This window comes from Athene cunicularia (genome assembly GCF_003259725.1).
Source record: "Athene cunicularia isolate RWA chromosome 7 unlocalized genomic scaffold, athCun1 chr7_part1, whole genome shotgun sequence".
Lineage (NCBI taxonomy): Eukaryota > Metazoa > Chordata > Aves > Strigiformes > Strigidae > Athene > Athene cunicularia.
Window position 1 is genome coordinate 32,427,103 of NW_020799107.1, and position 25,806 is coordinate 32,452,908.

Consider the following 25,806-nt stretch of genomic DNA (forward strand, 5'->3'; position numbering starts at 1 on the left):
TACTGTGGATGTGCAGGCAACAAGAGAGATACACCATGTGTTGACATCTTGAATATATTTAACAAAAATCTACATTTCCCCTTTCAAATTTTATAGGGAAGAAAGTGTACAGTTATAAGAAAATTCAGTGCTAGTTTTAAGAACTGGTAGAAGATGAGTTTTCTCTTAAAAATAGTAAAGTAGATAGGTTACATTTCTTAGCTAGGAAATACAGTGCTTTTCTTTGTTTAGGTAGAGTCCAGACCCACTCAACGATTTTCTCCTGTCACTGACGCTTTAGATGATTGCTTGAGCCTTAAGATTTAGAGATTGAAGTGAATAATGAATCAGTCATGATACTATAGGAGTTTTATAAGACACTACCATAGCTTTATTCATCTAATTTACATGGATGCATCCTAATGTTCCATGAGACAGAGAGCACTGCATACGGAATTCAGATCTGAAAAGACATACAGCAGAATTTCCATAGCCTATATTTTATTTTTTCAAGGACTAGACAATAATTTAAGTATTACTATTGAGAAGTATTACTTTTCTTAAAGATTATGCAGCATAACTATTTATTTAAGAGAGTACATTTGGTTAGAAATTCACCAGGTTTTAAAGACTTTCGATTAAATGTACCCTGATGTTTTAATGGATAGTGTTAATATAGAATATGGTTTACTGGTGAATTGAGATGCCTCTGTTCATGAAACATTAACTGCCTATTGAGCCATACAGACCCAGAGACCAGTGGGTGTGGCATTACACATTGTCACATAAACACAAAATACCTCAAAGTTTTTATGCATTTTCCGTTTCAAGAATATAAAATCTTCTATCATCTGCATTAGATACTGGCATGAAATAGTTCGATGGTTTACTTGAGTCTCTCTAATGCTGATTTGGATTTGATGAAATAGAAATGGCTGAAAAATTTCTGTTTAAAAAGAAACCCCAAGAAACAGAAAAAAGTAAAAAGTGTTTGTATCTCTTGGGATTGGACAAGATGACCTCTAGTGCTCCATTCCAACCTCAACCGTTCTGTGATTCTGCGAAACTCAAATATTAAATAAATTTGTTAATAGATTATTTATTTTCTTTCTTTCTTTCTTTTTAAAATTCATAGCATTAGGTTAATTTTATCAAGGACTCAACTTTATGGGAAAAATGATAATCTTTTAAAATTATAACTGAAAAAAATTGTCCATGGCTCCTACATAGCGCTCACACCAGCCAAGAAATCAAAAATAGTGGTGGTAATCAAATCTGTTCTCAGAATACCAGCACAAATTTATATTAAAAATGTACTGCAATAATTAATAAAATTAAGAATTAAAGCTACCAGTTCGAAAACTATTTAAACTAGGCAGTTCTCAGTTCATATTATTGCTGTTGCAATAAATTTTTCAAGCATATTGATCATTTCAAATTTTCAAAAACTCAAGTTAGAAACTAAGTCTCCTAAAAGAAACCACTCTTATCCAAATAATTAATCAGTCCAGTTATTAGACTTGTGTGAAAATCAAAACTTCAATTTTATGAAGTACAAAAGGCAAAATTTATCTTCAAATAATGTGGGATTAAACATTTTCATTCTTCAATTGACATAAAAAAAACTATCAGAAAAGAGACTTCAAATATGTGGTAGTTGAATGGCATAAATTATTTTGGAAACTAGTAAACACAGAGAAGAGTGCTAATAAGACAGTTCAGTGAATAAATGAAACAAAACATAAGAATTGTCTTCTATGCAATATGAACTTTTTGTTATTTAGTGGCTTTTTAAAAAGAGGAATATTTTTTGGAACATCTGCTTTCCTCCTATCAAAAAACCCATTTATAGAGTAGTAAATATAACAAAACATGGTTTAGTACCTGCATTCATCTTTCTATTATACCAATTTAAGATTTAATGATCATACAGTAAGCACTGGTAATGCATTTTAGAGTACTGATACACAGTGTAGCTGAAAGTTAGATAATAAAAAGCTAATTATTATTTCCTATCTTGTTTTTATAAAAACATTTAAATATAAAATTAAGATTAAATATGAATTACTGCAAAATGGCTGATTCATACCCAGCTTGAGGATCTAAGGACAGATCTCTAGGAAACTTCACTCTTTTGCTCACAAGGACGGTAGGGTATAAGCCATTGAGTTTAGAAACCTCAATAATTCTCTTTTCAGTATCAGACCAATAGAGATTCTTCCCAATCCAATCGACAGCCAGCGCATTGGGAACAGCTGTATTGTGGACTACCTAGAAAAGCAAAAATTACATATATTTTTCATCTAAATACTGGGAAAAGGAACAATTCAAGAATTACTAATAGCAGCGCGTTGAGAGGTTGGATATATGATACAGTAACACACAACATGAGAAAAGTAGGTATTATTCCCTGTTAAACACTGACACTTCTGAAATAACGACACTTAAGTAACTAAGACAATGTGACACTTGTTAGAGTAAGGGAGAATGAATACTGTGATGTAGTAAATACTAAATTTCCGACTCCTCTTCATTATGCATTAAAATGTCAAGATTTCTGTATCTTTCATTTTTTAATCTTGTTTCCAATTTTCCTTCTGTCTTAATTTTTAAAAAATACTTTTTTCCCTTTACTGTTCTGTTTATTTTTCACAGAACTGGATGGAGATGAGTCTTCTCTCCCCATAGCATGCCCTCAAACACATCTGTTTATTAGCTCACCATTCCTCTCACTAGTCTACATTGGCATATATTTCATTTTAATACCACTGTAGTGCCATACGTCATCATGACAGAAAGACCATAAGGGCATTCAACTCAGGCAAACAGAAAAAGATTACCTAGTTGGAAAGTAAATACTGGCTCTTATTTCCAACGTTCATGTGGCAGAATAAAGAGAAACTTTCTAAGAATTAGTTAGATTTCAAAAGGACTACATTATTAAGAAATGAACAAAGAGACAGACGCAATTTAGTGACCTCGTGGAAAGCCTACGCTCTACTGACAGGGAGATGTTATTCTCAAGGTTTTTGATTACTTGAATAATTCTGAGACTTGAACAAATGCCTCTAGATATACATGATTACAAATCTCATCATGATTGTATGACTCAATCTTACTTGGCTGGGAGTACTTCATGTTAAGTGTTGAGTGACATTTGAATATTCTCCATCATTAGAGTCCAACTTCTTCTAGGCTTAAAAATACTATCCCTGATAACGTCTGTTCTGACCTATTCTATTCCTGATTACATCCTGATTAGGTCTGTGCAACTAGAACTTAAGAAAAAAAAAAAACAGAGAGCACAATACTTGAAAATATTTGAGACTTCTTAAGTACTAATAATAGGTTTTTCACTGTGGTATACATTCTAATTTACTGTCATCTTCACCACTAAAAGCATGTGCAACAGAGTATAAACTTGATTATATATAACTGAATGTGTTATTTTTAATTTTATTTACCAGTTGAAGATATTGAAAAGCCTTCAATGTAATAAGGCATACTATGAGATACTTTAAACCAATTTGATAGTTATGAATATGTAAAAGCACCCTTTCAGGTTATTATATTATTTATCACCTTGTAAAATCTGTAAAAAATTAAATCAAGGCATGTGACTATTTAAATATGAATAAAATACATTATTTTCTAATACCATAGCACTACCAGCTTCACTGTTTTAGAAATGTGTAATTGCAGCAACTGCTGCACTGTAACGTGGGATGTTTCATGTAGAATTGGATAGCTCCGCAAACTTATATAGCGGATTAGCTACACTATTGAGAAGCATCAACCAAAGTAATTAGTCTCTCTTTTCTGATGACTTTTCCCTTTGGAGAGTCACTTGAAGCTTATTCCAGTCACTGAGATCACCAGTGTGACATTTAATGTATACAATCCAGCTTACTACAGCATTTTCCAGTAACAGATTTCATTTGAATCTACAATACTATACATAAAACACTTTGTTAATGCTTGAACACATTTATATGAAAAAGTTATTGCTTCAATTGTATAAATATCTCCTCCATGATCAGATAGAGAAGAAAAATGAGATGCCATCAGGTTTCCCAGAGAAGAAAGTTAGAGCTGGCATGCTGAAAAGATGCTATCTTCCAAAAGGGAAATCTGAGGCAACATATCAAATAGTATCATTTACAGTAATAGTATAGTTATTTATAGTAAATAGTAAAACAAGTAGTATGAAGGACATGAAATGGGAAATTCATACTACTCAATGGATGTCAACCATAAAATCTCTCTTTCATGAAAAAAAAAAAAAAAAGAAAAAAGATTTTCAACATCAGTTATTAAATAGGTGCTATGGTAATCTGGTAAAATCTAAATCAAAGAGACATAAAGTTATCACTTGGCACTGGAGAAAAGATTATTGACAGAATATCAGACAGCAACAATATATAAGCTTTTATAAATTTTTTTTCACATAGTTTTAGCTTTCAGAGCCCAAATCTGGGCTAAGTTATACAGTAAAAAAAAAAATAAAATATTCTTACGAAAATTAAATGCACTTATTTTCACAAATTTTGCTTTGAATTTAGATCCCATTTGACTAAAAATTCTGTCAACATGACACTTGTTCTGTAAATTGCAAAATATTAATGAAGGAAAAAATAAATACCCTCCATGCCTCCAACCCAATTTTCTTTTAATGATGTTCAAACTCCTGAAACCTTTCCTTAAAAAAAATGAAATTATTATTAAATTATTAGTAAGCAATAGGAGTTTTTTTGTATTCTCCCACCTGGCAATTACAACTTTTTGACAGGGAGAAATTCGTTGTTCTTCCTGAAATAGTTAAGATTACACAGAAAAAGTTTGGGGTCATACTCAGTCCTAATAACATTCCCTAAAATAACAAAATAGAGATTCATCTACAATGGACAAGAAGCTGAATAGAATGCTTTGTAAAATGTTTAACAGCAATAAATATGATTCAAGGTTTTAATGGATTTTGAACCCCACACTCCTCCATCTCCTATTTGTGGGAAAAAAAAAAAAATCTTTGCAGGGTCTCGCTAGAACTTTTGAGTACATGCTGGATTTTAGTTTTACCCTACTGGAATCAGAGTGCCGTAATTTAGGCTCATCCACTTTTTTTTTTTTTTTTTTTTTTTTTTTTTTTTTTTTTTTTTTTTTTTAAGTTCTAAGAACAATTATTCCTGTTTGAAGATGTGAACAAGATTCACTGATCCCAGTCAGTCCATTTACTAATTATACAATTATACCTCTTTCTTCTTTGGCGTCCTGTAAAGCACACTGAACTGATAATTTAGTCAACTGCCAATTAAGTCATGAGGAGTTCATCTTAGAAATTCAGTCCTCTCAGTCCCTATCTCTACCTTAAATGAGATACAAATGCAATTAAATTTTACAAGACTTGCTTGTTCATGCTGTGTTTGCACGCATATACCAAAACCTCACAATCTGGGTTAAAAGCATGAAGGAGCATTTCCCAAAATACTTAATTGTCATAGTAACTATTCTTAATCCCTGATTACCTTGATGTCACTTCCGTTTAAACACATTCTGTTTATGCGACTGCCGTTTGGTCTGCTGGAATCAATCCAATAGATGAACTCTTCTCTATAGTCGAAGTCTATTGCAATCACATTATTCAGCCCCTAAAAACAGAAAGAAAAAAAAAAAAGAAAAAAGTCCATTTATTCAAATGGTTGAATGCAAACTGTTGGATAGCATTAAGAATGCAAAATACACTGCATGTAATATTCAAAATGCTTTATTTTACTGTGTATTTCTGAAGTACCTCTCAATTTTCCATACATTGCTTGAAAATAAGCAGAATAAGATAAAAATTGTAACAGAAATAAATATGGTGACAAAGAACTAGCTCACTTCAAAAATGCAGATGACGTATGAAACTAAATGAAGCTTCTGTGTTTTTCTATTATAATGAACTTTAGCAGTAAATAACTTTTTGCTCAATTTCTCCGTTAATTACTACCTTTGGCATTATTTGGGCAAACTAGATGACATTCGTTTTATAACAATAAACTCAGAAAGAGCATAAAGTTGATTCTTTAGTTAATGAAAACATTTCATGATGAATATAAACTAATCAGGGATTAAAAACTACCAAATTCAAAACAGCACTAATTTTAATTCCTGAATAAGGAGGTTTTAATTTCTTAGATGCTGTAGTATAGGTACTGTGTACATATATATATATATGTGAATACACACACACACACATACACAGAGGTAGTATGTATATACATTAAGTGTGAAACTTAAGAGATCCAGCAGACACCTGGAAGTCTCCTACTGCTCCAGTTACTAAGTCAATACGTGGCAAGAATGAGCGGTGACCCTATCTGAGTTAGTCCTACAGGTTGGAAAGAGCAGTCGCATAATAATGGCTTTCATCCCAAACAGCAGGTAAGAGAGAGAGAGGTATGGCACTCAGATGATGGCTCTTATTTCCTTATCTGAGAATAGGAAAGCCTTGCTCCATAATCTGCTTAACATCCTGATATGTAGTGAAATCAAAATTATTCTTAATACACAAAGATGCTGCTATCAATCAGAGATGGAGCGGCGATGGTAAAAAGAACGGATGCAGTTTGCACTCCCTTCTAAAACTGCTAGATCAGTTAATCAATTCCCTTATCAGCCCAATGACATTCTGCTCTCAGGTAGATCAGCAACCTCCCTCATTAATGTAATTCATAGTTGTAGAGGGGATGTGCAGGACTAGCCAACTCTAAAATAAACAACTAAGAACAATATTTAATTGTACGGAAAGTGATACACGGCTTATCTGCCATCTACTATAGTGTAATACTCTAAATTTATCTTCTGAACAAAACGTAGAGGGAAAAAAAGTGATTAGGCTGCACAAACCATCATTAAAGAAAGCCTGGAACAATACAGTGCTGGAGGACGACTCTCATTTTCAAATATCACATATCCATGCACACAGTGTTTTAACAAAACCAACTGCAGCTCTGTCAGTCGTAACTGTGCTGCAAAACACTTTTCCTGTCTCTTTTTCTACTATCAGCATAAATGCATCTACAGATAAAGTCCCACCCCAAATTCTTAAGAAAGGAGGCAATGGTGAATGAATACAAATAACTATCAAAACTTTATAACATTCTAGAAATCAAAGTCAGTAATTTGTGAAAAAACAGCCTTAGATCTACATGTTCTACAACACTGTAAAAGTTTCTAAAGTATTCAGACTAATAAAGATAACAGAGTGCCTGCAAGCCCTTGGTTTCAACTGTGTCAATTTTGTGTCAGTTTAGTTCCAATGTTTATCAGAACATCAGCTGCAGGTAAAATTATTTCTGTACACCTGCAATAGAGTTCTCTGTCCAGAAAACATCTCCTCTTCATGATCTGCATGTCACTTTTAAGGTCTGCTAGCATAATTCTTTGTCACGTGTTGTGGAGTCTGCTTTTAGAAGGAATAGGGAAGCTTTCAAATGGCATCAGCTGCATTAGTCTTTCATCTTAAACCAAAGTTTTTCTTTGCTTCTGTGACCCACAACACACAGTAACCTATGCCATGATTTGTGTTCCCTTGGTGCCTCAAAAAAAAGCAGGTAAAAATCACAAATACTGAGGAGGAAGATTCCATCTACTCTGTTTATGGAAACCCTAAGGATTTTGATGACTACAAGTGAAGGGAATGGAAGGTAAAGAACATACATGAGACACAATTCAAACAGTTGTACTGTTTATGTGTATTTGGAAAAAAAAAATAGGAAAAAGCTGGCACGTAACAACTCAGAGAAGACTGAACGAGCTCCTACTTTAAGCTCCTTTACTCTGAGTTTCTATGAGCAACGGTTAGAATGGCAAAGCGCAGATCAAATACGCAGAGAATGGTGGTTTTGCTCCTTTGTCGGAGCAGCTCTGGTATTTGCCTTCATCTGGTAGATGTCTAAGAAAGAGCCGATCCATCATAACATTACCAGGACAAAAAGATGTCCTTATGAGGACGACAGCCCGCCTGTTCTGCTGGTATAGCTCCCTCGGTTGCTTTCAAACTGGTTGCTTTTAAAAACGCCGTATCTGTAGGATCAACGGCTAGTAGGTTCAACAGCAGAGGTATTTATTAGGCTAGTGAATTAATGTGAGATGGAAAACACAGATTCTCTTCAATGGCTGGAGCTACACAGTCTCTAATGTATTGAAGAGGAGTCCAGCAAATTCAAGACTGATGAAGCTCTGAGACAATCTGTCAGCACAACCATAAAGAAAATTTACTGTTGCTCCCCTCTTTTCACAGGCTTCTATTAATAGATATACCAGCAAAAGAGGAGAGAGGCAGTGAGATGTAAATGAGAGGTAGTCAGAAGGATTTCAGAAGAACAAACAGACTTTAACATAACGCTTGCTATGCTTAGAGTCAATGTTTAATGCAAGATGGTTAATTTTGTAATTACTGCTCCAAAGACCTGAGCACTTCTCTTGTGGCATTAAGATGCACAGCTTACTGACACAAGAAGTCACAAAAACATTGACTGGCAATAACCGATTTTCTAGTCTTCCTACAATTGATTAATTAGTACTCAAGGAAACAGATATTTTTATTAAAACATATTTTGGAACTCTAATCTATGGTAAATAACTACACTTAGGTGAAGCATAGAAGCAGAGCAGAAACTGCTAAAAATGACAGCTCTGTATTTACTGGGTGACCTTCTATTTTTGTACATTTTTTTCAAATAAGTTTTTTTTTTTTTTCCTATTATAATAATTTAGAGTAATTATTTTTAAAATTTAGATTTAGCCAAAGAAACAAGTTGTAATACTGTAAATCTTGGAATTGTCTGTCTAAATCAAAAAATAGATTTGGATTACAACAGTAAGTAGTCCAAATAATACACAGCCAAATAGTGGGGTTTTTGTTTGGGTTTTGTTTTGTTTTTTTAAACTGAAATATACAAATTGCGCAAAATATATTGTGATGGAAGAGGATCACAAATAATAATTTTTTTAGTACATCAGAATGACTGACGAAACAACTGCCTGAGCTTTAATCATGTCAAATTCAGATAAAATAGTCAATTTAAAATATTACAAAGACTCTGAAGATACTGCAGTTGTTCTGTGGTGCATACAATGCCAATTGTAGGATGATGTTTCTGTCAGTTGCACACTTTAGAAAAGAATAAAAATATTGAGTTAAACTTAGAGCATGGTACTATGATTATACCTGTTTCAACAAAGTGTAGTTGGATCCATCAGTGCTAATTTTTCTTATTTCATGATGATCAGCCAGAATTAAGAAAGGTTCCTCATCTAAACCCCGGAAGAAAGAATATATTAGACTAACTTTTACGTTAATTTATGGAAAATCAGGAATACAATGCTGAAATACAGATGGTTTGAAAAATAAATGTTACATGCTCTGATCAATGTTATGGATGAAAGAAATATTTAAAACATTCAAATGTTCCAAGAAAGATCAATGATGCAGCATAAAAATGTACAAAGCAATCAATTAGTATATCTTTCAATGTAATTTCATTTTTTGCCTTTGTAATATGGGAACCATACTGTATTTTATCCTAATTTAATGTCAGAGATTAAATTTGAAATGTATTTCATACTGATTTTTTGAATTTCAACATTCACTTTCAAATTATCACGAGGATTATTATTTGTTACAGTTGCAAACCAAGCATGTTTTGGTCATTGAGTTTTGAGATTTCTACACTCTGAACAGTACAGTATAGACATTAAGAAATAGCTATTTGGACAATCCTTGATTCTCTCGTTCTGAATAGAAGCCAGATTTGGCTTTTTTTACCCCTGGTTTACTAGATTATCAAAATATCTTCCTTCAGATACTCATTCATGCCAACACAACTTTGAAACATCCCTGAAACTAACATACATAATAGTAAAAAGAAATAAAAATTAAAAGCTGTCCTTATTTTGGTTCTATTCACAGAGATCTCAGCTAAAATTAAAAAAATAATTAATTACTACTAATAATTAATGATGTATTAAAGGCTTGTAGCTACTACTCACACATTCTGTAATGTAATGTCCACCCTACTCTGCTCATGTACTGAATACACTGTACCACCTTGCTTGTGTTTTATATTCAACTCTTAAGTCATTCTCCAGGTCTTAAATGATGCGAGGCATCATCCTCAGCACTGACTGCAAGTGGTTTGTGGAGAACGGCTGTAATGCTCTGCTCTGCTGTAGAGTTCCAGGCAATTTATGCACGAAATCAGCATTAAGCCAAACATTCTCACGTTGGCACCTCCTTGCAGCACAACCACCCTTGCCACAGCACAAACAGCTTTGTCATGATCGCCTTTGAAGTCTGATATATTACAACTCCAATAAACTGTACTATGATGTGTTCCAGCTCCTCTTCTCATTTGAGTGATCTATGGCTTCTAAATGTATGAGTGGCTTGCAAGGCTTGAGCTAGGACTAAAGCAGAAAACAGATACTATATTTTTCTGCCCTCTCCTCTGTTTCCTCTGATTACTCAGGGAGGCACCGAAGCAGGAATATGAGCCAGACAGAGGTTCCAGTCTTTTTGTCATTTAGAAAGAAAACAGAAATTTTTTTTGATATTTAAAACCAAAACACAAACAAACAACTTTGTGCAAGACTGGAATAAGGAGGGCTCTGCTCAAGCTGAAGATTGCCTGCACTACAAAGGAAATCCAGCAGAACACAGTAATGGTTTTTTGTTTCTTTCCTGTTGACATTTTGCTCTTCCTTTCACTGATCTAGTGAATCCCACTCACTGAAGCACATAAAAATAACATCAGTGTTACAGACAGAGGGGTGAGGAAGTAACCAGCATTCTTATATATCTTGAACTTCACTATGTATTGGGTATAAGAAAGAAGGATTTCATATGCTATAGGAAAAATAGGTTTTGCAATTTCTATTATGTGTTCCTGTTCCTTTTTTTTTTTCATATCAGGAAGTTTGAAGTACATTCTAATATTCTATAGTTGATGAAATAAAACAGCAGAAGTCTTTTAAACACTTATCATAAACATACTATTATCATGAGACTCAGAATTAAATGATGTATCTTAACTTTCCTAATACTGTTTCTAATAAAGTTACTAATTCAAACTTTCATAATCCACTGTAACTATTCACTACAAATGATTTGAGCAAAATGCATACTAAAAATAGAACTTATTATTACCCTGACATTGAATCATATTCCTACTTTTTATTGAAGAAGTAGCGTGCTTCAAAGTAACTCTATCTTGCATAAAAGGTAACACATGTGGCTAATGTATTTCAGAAATTAGTTTGGATACAGTTGTGGATTAAAAAAAAAAAAAAAAAAAAAAAAAAAAAAAAAAAGGTGATACCTGAAAGAGATTTGCAGCCATTTAGGTTATCAGGCTGTATTTCATACCCATCTGCACACAAGCATTTGTAGGTTCCATATGTATTGATGCATTGCTGGCTACAGGGAAATCCAGATGAACATTCATCAATATCTATACATGTTTTGCCATCATCCTTCAGCAGGAATCCAGGCCAGCATTTGCACTGGAAAAGAAAAAGTACATTTATTTGAATTACTCAGTGATTCTGTTTGTGATCTTAAGTACCTTCTTCTGAATATGTTAACATTGCAAATTTTTACGTCGTCTCAGTTCTTCAAGTAACATCTTAATTTGCATTGCTGTTTATACTCTTTACAGGAAGACACATCTACATTTCTTTTCAACTATTGCTGGTGTGATCCTAAATACCATCCCCTCCCAAATAACCCTGTAGAATCAGTTATTATTCTTTTGTCTTTAACTGAAGAAAAAGTAAAACACACCTTTTAAAAAATATGGAGAGGATTCTTCCATGAAAATAATGATGGCTGGACCCTTTGGAGTTCTTTATTTTCAAGTACACATGCTTTTTGGTAAAGATATACAGTTTTTAATAATTTTTCTTGAAGCACTGATAACATCTAGCACTCTTTGCAACAAATACAGTCATGTGAATGAGAACTCTTGAAGCTGATTTTTACTGGGGTCTGATAATCACCATGGCAAGCTTGTCACATGAATGATGCAAAAAACAACTGCGTAGAGGGGCTTGGAAACAAGGGCATAGTTTCATCAGTGGAAAACTTTGTATTCTCTGTACTACTTTCTGCAAAGCCCCCTGACATGGTTTCTCCACAAAGATGTTACTTCAAGGTTTTTGCTGTGCCCAGCCCAGTCTCCAGCTCTCCAGTCTATGGCCCCCCAGCTAGGCCACGGTTTCAGAGGTTTGAATATCGTCAGAGCTAAACCATGTTGGATAGATTGTATTTAGTTCTCAATGCCTCGTTATTCTATGCAAAAGATGACATGTTTTGGGGGTGCAGTTAGGGTTACTTCAGAGATAAAACAGTGGAAAAAAAAAATCATCTTCTCAGCTTCTATTTACAGGTTAGCGCAGTCAGTGGCTAGGGTTTACATAACGCCCAAGAAATATTCCTCTCTACATCTCAAGGCCAAAGAGAAGATACAGGTGATTCAGAAAACACCATCACATGTAGACAACTAACAGTTTTATTCTGCAACTAAGGTGATTATACTTTGTTTAAATATTTCTGTAAGCCTCTGAAAAAAAAAAAATGAGATAACTGCTGTTCCTGCTATTCATTCCAACATGTTTTCCTTCCTCATAACTGATTTTCAGTGTTCTGTATACATCAGTAGGATTTGTTGTATTTAAAGCATTGTATGTTCTTTTCCACAGGTTTAAATTATGTATTGTGCCAGTTTTGTTTTTGGGTTTTTTTTTTTTTTTTTTTTTTTTTTTTTTTAATACAATTGGCAATTGTTTGCTTACTGGAAATAAAAATTTGAATGGTGGGTAAGCTACCTCATTACAAGTAAGTGCAACACACTGGAGTGTTATTATAATCATGCAGTAGTTAAGAAACGGCTAAGAATTAAGAATTTGCATTATATTATACTACATTTTGTAATTATTCACCTTGTACCCAACAGGAAGATCCTGACAATCTTGAGAACAGCCGCTAACTTTCTTACTGAGGCATTCATTAACGTGGCAGCTTTTCTCATCAGATCCATCGCTACAGTCTTCTTTGTTATCACAAATATCACTTTGAGGAATACACTTGCCATTTTTGCACATGAAAAAAGAGCTGTTACATGACTGCTCTGGAAAACAAAAAAAAGAGAACACAGCTTGGTGTGGTCTATTAGTATTTGTAATGAATTTTCTCATGGATCACCTGCACTGCGTGCATGTGAGATGAAACGATTGTGTAAAAATTGAATATTCATTTATTATTGATAGTACTTTAATACATTTTACTTTTCAGTGTCTTTGAAGGTTATTCCTCTCCTGGAAAATATGTGAATATTTTAACTTACTACTCCCTCCTACACATTTTTTTCCATATAATTGAGAATCCTCTATATTATCTCTGCACAAAATATAGTTCTATGGTTCAGAAAACTTAAAAAGCATGGCTTCTCTCCCCTGTGGATGCTGAGGTGTTTAGTAACATGACTGACTGAATTCTGATGCACTCCTTGTCCGAGGACACACATACATGTTGTGGTTTTTTTTCTGTGAATATGTATTTTCATTATCAATGTCATTACTTTTTTTTGCCTTGAATATGCAATTTAAGCTACATTCAAGTTCCTCAAATCAAAATTAGAACACTTAAATATAAGGCAGGTATGCTGCCTTACTTCAGAGGAAATCAGTGGTTTCCATCCGAATTGCTATAAAGGACTGGGCTACTATGCAATAAAGTCGTAAGATCTAGACAGAACTGGTCTTTCAGATAGCCCCAGAATAGTATATCATATGCAGAGCAGGATTCATTTACCAGTCTAAAACCAGTCAGATCTCAGCAAACTTTTTTGTGTCAGTAGAAAGTATCAATAAAATCAATCACATGTGCTCAATAATTTATTAATAAAAATAAACCAGTGTCTATTACTTCTAGGAAGAACAACTTTACATCCCCTTTTTTATGATCTATTTCTGTGTGATGAGTATTATTAAATACAGTAGACATTTCCAGGGCAAGCTAGAAACTTTGGCAATTATTACATTAGTATAATCCTATTTCAGTACTCACAGAACTTACGCATTAGGGAACTAGCAGACATCTTACGCCATAGGAACGAGTGGCTTGAACTTTGTGAACTGAGGTTTTGGAGGATGAGGACTGACAACATTCTCTTTGCAAGACATAAGGAATATCACCATGGAAGTACCGGAGATTTAAGCTATGAGGTTTTACATTTGCCTACCTACAATCCTAAAGCATTGCTTTCCAAAAAGAAAGGTCACACGTATGATTCAAAAAATTCAATACAAACCTGAACTTTTACATTTCGTGTTTATAGGTGCTTCATCAGAATGGTCTGGGCAGTCAAAATCACCATCACATTGCCACTGGGAATTTAACAGGCATCTTCCATCAGCACAAGTGAACTCTCCAGGACGACAGTGACGATACCCTAGAAATACAGAAATCGATGACTTCATACTTCACTTCATACTTTTGGCATAAAATTTTGCATACACAAGGTAACGTAAGTAAAAGTATCTGTTGTTCTGTAAACACATACAAAGTATTATATGCTTATGCATAAGTGTCTACCAACAGAGAAATCTTGTCTCTTATGCAGCACAGTATAGGCATGAAACAATTCCCGCATATGTAAAATGTATTTATGCAGCTATCGGTCATAAATACATTTTGTTTAGGTGCAGTTTCACTTTTTGCTATTATTAGGAAACAGATTTATAACAGACAGTTTAGAAAGTATTATATCCAGCAAATATTTTTGCAATATGCCTCCTACTATATGCTTTCCCTTTAAAACATGCAGAACACTAATCATTTTAACCACACTCAACACGCATTTTCTAAGATAGCCAGAAAATCAATATATATATAAAACATATACATTTTCAAAGTTAAAGTGAATTTCTAACACAAAATTATAATATATAATGAAGTAAAGAAACCATAGAGAGGCATTTGCTTCTTGGAACGCAGCTGATTAACCTAAAGTTCAAAACCAACAAAGCAGTGTGAAAATTCAGAAAAGTCAGCACAAATTTAGTTGTTTCTATTCAATTTTGAAACTTGAAAGTTGAAAAATACCCAGAGGGAAAATCACCTTCTATTTGTAAGGTATTTACTTACTTTACCATAAGATTCATTACACTAACTACTAAAAAACTCATGTTCGTCTTTGGGAAAGTAACTTTTCCTGTATTCTATGTGTATAAATTTTTCCTCAAATATCCTGTAGTCCTTTAAAAAAGTATGAAAGCAAGCCTTGATTTAGGTTAAAACTCAAGAAAAAAATATTAAAATGGTTATGAAAGTAAGCAACACTCATTCCGATTATGTAGAATGATTTTGTAAATTTTTTGAAAAAATCCAAATTATGCTCAATTATGATTAACATTCTTTCTTCTTGAAAAAAAATGCAGATTTTAAGCTCAAAATATTCTTCTGAAATATATATTCAAATTATAGTAACTACTGATGCTTTTATTTAAGTAGTGAAGCTGTGAAAATGTGAAACGAGTACTGATAACTTTCTAATACTTGTTCCTTTTTTCTAATTACTGTATTTCCACAATGTAGGAGAGTTTTGTATCTGATAGCAAATGGAAACATAACATTTGACCATCTGGGATGAAATATCCGTCTACATCAAGAGCTTTAAACCTCTTGTATATCTTCAGCTGTCATCTAGAAATGTGTTAACATACCATTTTCAAAATTCGATACATTATTGCATCAATTAAAAATATTATTTGAAATTCATATAATTTTGTGGTCTCCCGATGGTGGTTTTATTCCTCTTTTTTTACATAAGTCATGCTTGAAATAAGATTGGCTGGCTTGATATGGAAAAAAATTGAAGCTTTTTGATTGTCTGAGACAACTCTGAGTGCAAGATTTTACAGTCCAACAGCTTTACCTTATGTCTGAAGCATTTCACACGTATGGCATCATCAGAAAGATCATTACAAATGTGCAGAACAAGCGCTTCTGATTAATATTGCCTGCTCTGGATGACAGGACATAAAGAAACTTGAAACTGAAACCAGAAAAATCCTTCCAATTCCTGTATTTGTCTTTTGATTACCCGCATAAACAAAGTTATTTAATCTTCTTGATGAAATTTTATATTCTTCCGAAATATTTCTAAAAATTTATTTTCAAGAACCTAAGAATTACCTTAGAGCATGAGACATTGGCTCATGTAGCTCAGTATTCTCTCTCTGACAGTAGCAACAGGAGATGTAAGGGAGAATGTATCTGTTCTCATGCTCCACTCAGTTTAAATGATTGCTATTTTTTTTGTTTACCAGTAAGTGATTATTAAGATTTCATTACAAAGACATCAGAATGCAATGGAATAAAAATTTATATCAAGGGCATTTTCAAGAATTAGAATGACTGTGAACTTTTAAAATCTGTTCAGATGCAAATTCTGATACATAAAGTTTACTCCAATCAACAATCCTATTTTTATATTATATCTGAATAATACTCTAGAAAAAAACCCAAGAAAATATACCTTTCAACGATACAGATGGGAAAAAAAAAATCTAGATTTTTAGATGGATTCCCTTAATTCAGCTTCTAGGAATATATTTTAAACCAAATTTCATCTTATTTTTTTTTTTTTTTTTTTTTTTTTTTTTTTTTTCCCTCTTGATATCAAGATGCAAAGCTCAGCTCTAGAATCAAATAGAGCTACGATCAGTCTACCTAGTTTGCAGTCAAATCAGAAATCGTAAGTTTAAAATCTTGTCGGGTTAGGCTCTTTATTTTTACATCCTGAAAACATTCTGAAAAGTGTATTTTGGAATTTGATTCCTACACTCTACAAGTAGTTCCTTTCTCATAAAAGAATGTAACCCTTTCCTAAAATTACAGCATAACAAGTTTACCATACCAGTCACACACTAAGGTGTGGATTTGATTACCAGCTAACAGAAAATTGCATTGGAGCAGCGTAACATGTAACAAACGTTCCTGCAGATTTCAGTTTACTCAGCAGAAATTAGAGTCAGTGCCTGAAGGCACTGTTCCTCCTCCTGTCTCTTTCCAAAAGTCTGTCAACCTACCACTATTTGTCAGTATTTTAAGGGACCATGCATATATATGATGCTATAGAAAACATATTAAATACACCAGCAAGAAATTACAAGCATGTAGAAACTAAAATGCACTTATTTCCGAAGGTTGTGATTGTTTAGTTCTGAACACTTGTTTAGGAATCAAAGACTGCTTCTAAGTAAAATCTGATCAGAAAGGTTGTCCTACTACCCCTACCATTCAAGTTGATCATAAAGGGCTAAAGAGAGGAGCAAACCCATACTGAGTCTGTCTCTATAATGGGTTCTGGCATGCGTAAACCATTGCTAATGGAGAAAATGGTTTACAGTTTCATTACTGTGTGGGTCCGCTCTTATGGTCTCCTTTCAGCAAAGGGGCCTAGAAGACAGCAACGTGAGTAGAACAGCGTGTGCTTGGAAGCCGGCAGGATGGGTGCACCAGGTGGAGCTGCCTATCTGACCTCACGGAGAGCTACAGCTCTCTGGGGATTAGTTGGGCATGGGAGTTTGTAACCCCGCGTCCCTGGCTGGGGCAGAAGATGCACGTAACTCCGCTCTGTGTGTGTGTGTCTGTGCTCAGAGCTTTTTGGGACTAATTATAAAATGGTGCTTAAAAATGCATAACAGCTATGAACACTGAAGAGAAGGCTCCAGGGAGACCTTATATCAGTCTTCTAGTGCTTCAAGGGGGCTACAGGGAAGATGGGGAGGGACTCCTTATCAGGGGGTGTAGGGATAGGATGAGCGGTAATGGTTTTAAACTGAAAGAGGGTAGAGTTAGATTAAATCTAAGGAGGAAATTCTTTACTGTGAGTGGTGAGACACTGGCACAGGTTTCCCAGAGAAGCTGTGGCTGCCCCCTCCCTGGAAGGGCTCAAGGCCAGGTTGGACGGGCTTTGGGTAACCTGGGCTAGTGGAAGGTGGCCCTGCCCATGGCAGGGGGTTGGGACTGGGTGAACTTTAAGGTCCCTTCCAATCCAAACCATCCTGTGATTTTTGACTTTGCAGGTGTCATTTACCCACTGTGATGCTGCTATTGATACCGAACGTATAGTTCACTGATTTCCAATCAGTTATCTGTCATTGAATAAATCAATAACCTGATAAATCAATAACCTGCTTTGATCCTGATTTGGTTCAAACTACATGAACTAAGCCGTTTTTCCCTGCAACAGCTTATCGTGGCAAACCACTCCTTTCAAAACACCATGTAGTTTACACAAGTGAAAAGCAAATGACGTTTGGTAGGAAAGGCGTGCTTGTTCCCTTTTTTCTTCAAAGATCCAGACGTGGATGCTGGCAAGCGGCGTGGTGCAGGAAGGGGGAAACAGCAGAATGAAACAGCTGGTATTGAGAACCCAGTATCCAACCAGATGTATTTCAGGGTTTTCCTTCACGCTAGCTCTCTACTGCTCTTGTGGACGTCATGCACGCTACCTGCTGAAGTTCATCAACTGGCTCAGCTTCAGAGGTTTTTTTTTGTTTGTTTGTTTTTCCTACCAATTCACTTGCTTTGACACTGCTCCATGTGAGTCAAAACACAGTATGTGGGGGTGAGTGGGAGATTTGTTTCAAAGATGCTCCCCTAATGTGTCTATCTAATGTTAATGTGGCAGGAATGGCTGTTGACTCAAGTACCACCCTATTTCTGCTGAGCAGAGAAAGAGAAAGGACAATTTGGTTCCATGACCAGCAAACAAATAAATTATTTGCTACATTATATTTTTCCTAAAATGTTCCATTACATGCTCAACTCAAATTTTACATGAAAATGTTTACTAAATGCAAATACCAAGCATGCTTTTTCTTACAATCTTTGGATGTCTACTCACATCACTTATGCACATGCACGCTTCAGGTGGTGTGTACAATAGAAATGCCTAAAATACATAGCTATCTTCTGCTGTGGTTCTCATCTCTCGAGCAAATTTCATAGAGTAAATAAGCGGTATAGATTTTAACTGCACAAACCCTGGCACAATAATAAAAAATGTGTCTTTTTGGTCGGAATATTCACTCTATATTTTTCATAAATACTATTTATATGGATGAATGCTTTTGAATATGATCTAGATATACTCTACAGACATTCATATACAAAACCCTAAATTCATATGAATGGTGATAATTAAACATTTACATATGGCTTTAGTTGATATTATTTAACTGGAGTGATAATCATGACAGAGATGTTTGAATATCTGTTGGAAAAAAAATGCATAGAGACATAAAAAGATATATAAAAAAAGATATACATAATGAACAAGAAATTATAGACTATACATTTTAAATTCTGTTAACTGTTGTTAGCAATCAAATGTAAGTCACAACTATTGCAAACAATTTGTCACTGTAGCTCCAGCTCCAAGTTAATACCAAGTTGTGTTCATTAATGCATAATTTAAAAGTTAACATTACAACAGTTCTAAAAAGCAAAAAGCTTTCAATAATGACTTAAAGTAACAGACCTTGCAGAATGCCTTACAGTAAACAGAAAAGTTTCAGACTGTTAGATCTACATTTGTTATACTTGCCACATTCCAGAGATTCATCTGATCCATCTCCACAGTCATCATCATGGTCACATACAAACTGTTTGGGAATGCAGACTTTGTTATGGCACATGAAAGCATTCTCGTCACAAGTGTTATTAGGAGCTAAGGAAAATACAGTACATAAAAATAAATGAAATTGAGAACAGCAAGATATACAGCCATTTTCTTACAGAAAGATGAAATGAGAAGTAGTTAGTCTGAGTGGATTCAATGGAAATAACCATAACTTTTGAGTCATACAAAGAGCACAACATAACACAATAGCAGAAAAAGCTATTCATCACCACAAAGATAGCTAAAGATGTAAGGATAGCTAAGATCTCCTGTAATGCAAGACAGAAAGGCTTCAGAAGTTGGTGTTGTCTACTACTAACCTAACGTCTGACTCTGAGGGAAAGAGCATTTGGGATGTACAGATGTCCTTCCTATGTCACTCTGCTCCTGAATAAAAGCTCCTTAAAATCCATAAATACTCAAAATAAAGCAGCATAGAAACGGTGATAAAATGTGTGTTCAGTGGAGAGAACATATTTCAATATTTTTAACCTACACCACTTTTATATACATTAATAAAACAAAGCCCTTAATGAAACTACTACTGAACTCCTGGCACTTTTAATGGAAATGTATCTCAGAAGACTGAAAGTAATAGTTTATAGGGCAAGAGATGTCAAGAACTGAACAATTATCCAGAATAAATTGGAGACAGAACTGTATCTCCCCGTTTGATGCACAACCTCCCTGACATGCAGCAGCATTTTCTTCAGTAAAAGCAATAAAACTGCACAGTCATTAATGTGCTAATTTTCATTAGTAAACATGCTGTATAATGTCTATGACGTGACACACATACTGATCTTCAGGTGGTGTGCCTCAGTATTTATCAACAAAACCTGAAGATGTTGGGCTGATTAAAGCACTGAAGGATCCCAGTGTGTACACTCACATGTGGTCCAACGAGCTTTACTAACAATCTTGATGATACAAGGATACGATACTACAGACACATACAGCATCTGGATATTGTAAAGGCAGAAGTTCCATGAAGAGAAATACATTTTTAACATGCAAACGTACCACAGCCCGCTGTCGACAGCTCGTCACTTCCGTTAGGACAGTCTCTTTCGCCGTCACAAAGCCAGTGTTGGGGAACACAGGCATGGGAGCCTAAGCAACTGAACGTGTCTGCTGCACAGGTCACTGAACCTGGAAAAACATTACAGGTGAGTCTTGAAAATGTTCTAAGTTACTTTTTTTTAAGCTAACGGGTAATGACTGAGTAAGGGGTTTTTATTTTAAAACAAAGCAGTATGATAAACATAATGGCTAAGACTATATTTTACAGTAACATTTTGACTATCTGCTGCTACTTCCTTTCTTTTTGTTTATTCAGTCTCTTAATTTTCTGCAAGGAAATTTAATGTACCATACTTCATGAAAACTATCCCGCAGAATAACTTTTTAAACCAATTTTGGTGTTTATGTTTGACTGCATGTTTGGACTGACCGAACAAATAACTAATCTTGTAAACCACATAATCCTCACTCATTATACTCTACACCATGACGCTAAAGGTATTCAAAACTTGCAGGAATCAGCCTCATGTAGAAGATAACAATGTGTACCAAGTACAATAGTGGTGGGAGTAAGAAAATATATGACAGTTCTAATGCAAGTAACTCAGCATACTGTTTATTTGACTAGTTTTTTATTTTTCTTAAAAGGCTTTTCTCCAGATAAGATTATAACCTAGGATTAATCTTACTTACTCTGTTTGGAAGTAAACTTTTGAGCAATGCATCACTTAAGGTATTCTCTTAGATAAGTTAAATATACTTCACTAAAAAGGAGACTGTATTTTCTCCCAATTTTAATTACAAATGAATAAAATATTTAAAAAAAAAAATTAAAAACTGACTTTTTGTACTAGTTATGCAAGAGAGACAGCCTTTGTTTTCTTATACTCATTCGCCATCTTTTGATACTTCTGAAGTCAAACTTCAATGTTAAATAAATATTGATTTTTTAAGACTGTAAAAATCTGAAGTCATCTTGATCTCTCTCTTATTCCTGCAATTCAGATCTGCCCTTTGTTCCTAAGGAGGAATACAGTCTTAACTCTCCCCTCTTCATAACTGATGTGGACTTTTCCCTCTTCAGGAGATGGCCCACAAATTTATTGGTGGGCTTTCTTCTAATAAGAGATCTACAATGTATTTCAAATCAAGATATCAAAAGAAGTAATACTGAACAACCTATTAAAAAAAAAAAAAAAAAGTCATGTTGCAGTGACACTTTGCAATTTGCTGGCCTTTGTTTTCCTCTCCCTTTTTCTATTTTCTGCTCTAAGTTTCCTACTAAGCTTCAGGCCTTGGAGTTTCTTAGGGTTTCACATTGTTCTACAGGAGTCCCAGACAAGGTGTTTGTCTTCTCATTTCACACCTCCTCCTTTTCCTAGGGGAGAGAGGCAGAGAGAAATCTTCCCTTTCATACAGACATTGCCTCCAACTCACCAGTTCTCAGCATGACCCGAATACCATGAAAAAAACATCAACTTGAAGTTAATGTAGTAATTCATTCATATTTTGCCATATTAGTACAGCATAATTTTCACCTTTGTCCTTTTCATTTGCTGGCATTTTTACATCTGTGTTTGATTAAGCAACTACTTTAAAAAAGCACAACTCTGAACACAGGCTGAAGAGATATCTTCTCTCTCTACTTAGCACTTCCAGTAAAGTTATCAACAATATTTTACTGTTTACACATGAAATATAGAATAAAATGCTCTTTGTTGAATAAAATTTAAGAGGATTTTTGAAAATGAACAAATTTTTAAAAGTTAAAAGTTGAAATTTTAAATATAAAATCTTAAAATTCAGCATAGATAAGGATGGAACCAATGTACAAGATATCATTAACTTGTGATAGTGTGACCTGACACAATGTGATTTTCTTATGAAAAGAATACACTAACACATTTCCAGTCAACTGAGCGCCAGAATGAAAGTTATCAACTCCTTATGCAATTTGAAGGGTTTGGAAATTTGAGAGGAATATTATGCAGTAATGCTTATGACTATATGTACAAAATTTTAAATGGAATAGGAGAAAGAGCTGGGGAGAAAACAAACATACAAACAAAACAGATTTATAGTCTTCAAGTACCTACCACTGAAATGTAAAAAGCAAATAGCAACACCAGGGTTTTACCTCAAGGGTGAGAATGGGAGGAAAGTTTGGCTCTCCTTTTGCCCATGCTGGTGTGCCATTCATTGATAGACTACACACAAGTCATACAGTTCCCATAAAGGTATCTAGTTGCTGGTTGGAGGGGGCTGGGGCAGGATATCCTCTAATACCCTATTCTTAAACCACGTGCTCTTTGGAGATGCTGCACTTGTTCCCGTTTTCACCACCTTGTTGGATCACTCGGTCTCTTTCAGTATATATGGCAATACACAATAGAGAGTTAAAATTATTCTACTTACCACAAATATCATCACTCTCATCTAAACCATCTCCACAATCATCCTCACCATCACAAGTCCATTGCTTAGAGATGCATTTGTTTGCGGAGCAAGCAAATTGATTCCATGAACAAGACGAATCTAGGAACGACACCAGCCACTGCATTTGTTAGGTTCACAACAGCACTGTGCTCCCTCTGTTTTCTAGCACAGTTTAGGGAATCTCCATGCTGCTCCCTTCTGTCCTCCCAACTTTTGAGTATTAAAACACTCAAACCCAGTGCAATCCTAAATCTTGGCATTCAAGATGTTTCCAGTTTGCCTAAGAGTTTGCATTCACCAATACATTTATAAAAATATATAAATAAATAAGAATAATAAAAATTATAAATAAATAAATAATAAAACATTTGTAAGCATTTGTAAAAATATTTGTAAACATTTTGCTAGTCGGATGAGGACAAACATATTAAAACCGCAAGTGTGGTTCATGGATATTAAATCACAGGGATATTAAAACTATAGTGAACTGCTTATCATGGTAGTAGGGCAGAGACAACAGTGCAAAGTTTCCAACACAGCCTTCCCCTTGGTGTTGTGGTATTTAACTCCATCTTGAAAAGATTTCACGTTCTTTTGTTTCACAAGAAAAACTGCTGTGTGTGTTGTTGTTGCTTCTGTTGTTCCATTTACACTTTTGTATACATTGAAAATGATGGCATGCTTCAGCATTTCAAAACCACTCTGAACAACTCTTTGAAATAAATGCTATTATTATGATCTTTATGAAAACCTCAAATCCTCCACTTTTCCCAGACTTCAAGAATAAAATGTGTTCTAACAGATAACAGCAGATTTTAATATTAACTATAAAAAGAATTTTAAGTAATGAAATCTGAATTTAAAAGAAGTATTGTAACAAGTACCTTAAAATGGGTAACATTAGTAAGTAGGGAACAAATTGACTAAACCTCCTTCCCTCTCTCCCCAAAAATCGGCTAATAGGTTTTACAATATCGCATATAAGTACACAGGTGTAATAAAACCTGTAAACGTAAACGCCGAATTTTTCAACACAAAATCTTCCCATTTTCACGGTGCACACAAGTTCCTAATTCTGAAGTTATAAGATGTATATACACAATGTAAACTGCAAACCAAACATGGAAGTATGTTAATGGAAACTGGGTCATGAAGAGATTAATGGGTAACTTTCAACCCTGTTAAGTGGTAAAGCAAAAAAAAAAAAAAAAAATTTACAAATTTCAGGTTTTGTTTAAATAGGGGATGGTAAAACTTCATACCACTTTCTTCTGCTCTATTACAATATAATTATAGAAGTAATCCATTTAGTTAATCCATACAAATTTAATTTAGAAGACCAGCTCTTACTATGATAAAAACCAACCTACATTGCTCCTCAGTTAGGTAGAGTGTAAGAATCTTAGAAGATCTGAGACTGAATGGACCCTCAACCTGGTTCACAGTTAATGCTGCATTTTATTCACATCAGTTTTGTTGTTACTTTAAATTATTATACCTGTATGGCCTCTCATGCAAAGAAATGTCTATTTTTATGTCATAAAGTATATTTTGGTAACTTCCTGTTGGAGTGAAGGCACTGATAGAAACTGATTATATCTATACAAAGTCCTAATGAGAAATTATGAAGAGTTAGTGAAATTATTAAATATTAAAGCAAAAAAAAAGTCTGTATACAAACATGTATAAAGAAGAAAAAAATTTTGATAGGGCTTTCTTTCTGGCATGAGATAGGGTTTAAGATACTGGCAGCATGAAGTATTAGAGACTTGAATCTGAAAATATGATATTCAAGACCCTCTTAAATAGATCTAGATCAATCTCTGAGATATAAATGCACACTTTTTCTGTCTTCAAAGTGCATTAGTGATTACAGAAATATAAATAAGATAAAGTGCTCACCACAGTGCAATTCATCTACTCCATCCTCACAGTCTTTCTGCCCATCACAAAGCCAGGTGGTCAGAATACATCTTCCACTAGGACAACCAAAATAATTTTCTTCACATGTGGGTTTGTTTTGAACTGTGATAAAATAAAGAATGTAATGTAAAATGGTCTCTACTAGTATGATTAGGAGGCTATTACATTTCTGCTAAATTTCTGAATACTAATGGACAACAAAGTGTTTATGGCTAAAAATGCAAAAAAAAAAATTGCGTTCAGGCAAATTAGAAAATAGTGATAGCTAAGTAGTTTAGGGAGTTGAAATACTTCATTTATTTAGAGAAGAAACAGATAACAGCTTAAAACTAAATTAAATGGACCTACAGAGGAAAGTAGTTCAGTTAACAGGTTCTGAGCTCAAGTAGATCAACATTGCTTGTTGTTTTACACCAGCTGAAGAAACTGCCCTTCCGATCTATCTGCTGTCATCTACAAGGTAACCTAAGTGTGGCAGTATTTTTGTCACATTCCCTGGGATAAGCTACAAATCTGATGTATGCACTGACTAACTGGAGCTGTACCAGTGATGTTGGAGCCGGAGATTGAGACTTTGTCTCAAATTTTCCTTGCCTTTTTCCTTTGTAGAGCGTGGAAGACGTTTAAGATTTTATTTTTATGGAGGCTTAGAAAACAGATGTGAGGAAAGAAAACATAGCATATACTTAGTTTAATGGCATAAACACACATA

General features: G+C 34.4%; 1 protein-coding gene across 1 annotated transcript in view; it reads right to left on the minus strand.

The window, feature by feature from the left end:
- The window catches only part of LRP1B (LDL receptor related protein 1B), a 568,332-nt gene that overhangs the window by 108,370 nt on the left and 434,156 nt on the right, over positions 1-25,806 (minus strand). Inside the window, exons 50-59 of the mRNA XM_026852527.1 lie at positions 25,074-25,196; positions 23,151-23,270; positions 20,736-20,864; positions 19,638-19,760; positions 14,331-14,471; positions 12,961-13,148; positions 11,340-11,523; positions 9,191-9,276; positions 5,502-5,624; positions 2,069-2,250 (exon numbers count right to left, since the gene is read on the minus strand). Of these exons, the coding sequence (XP_026708328.1) occupies positions 2,069-2,250; positions 5,502-5,624; positions 9,191-9,276; positions 11,340-11,523; positions 12,961-13,148; positions 14,331-14,471; positions 19,638-19,760; positions 20,736-20,864; positions 23,151-23,270; positions 25,074-25,196 (1,399 nt within the window). The remainder of the gene's footprint in view (positions 1-2,068; positions 2,251-5,501; positions 5,625-9,190; positions 9,277-11,339; positions 11,524-12,960; positions 13,149-14,330; positions 14,472-19,637; positions 19,761-20,735; positions 20,865-23,150; positions 23,271-25,073; positions 25,197-25,806) is intronic.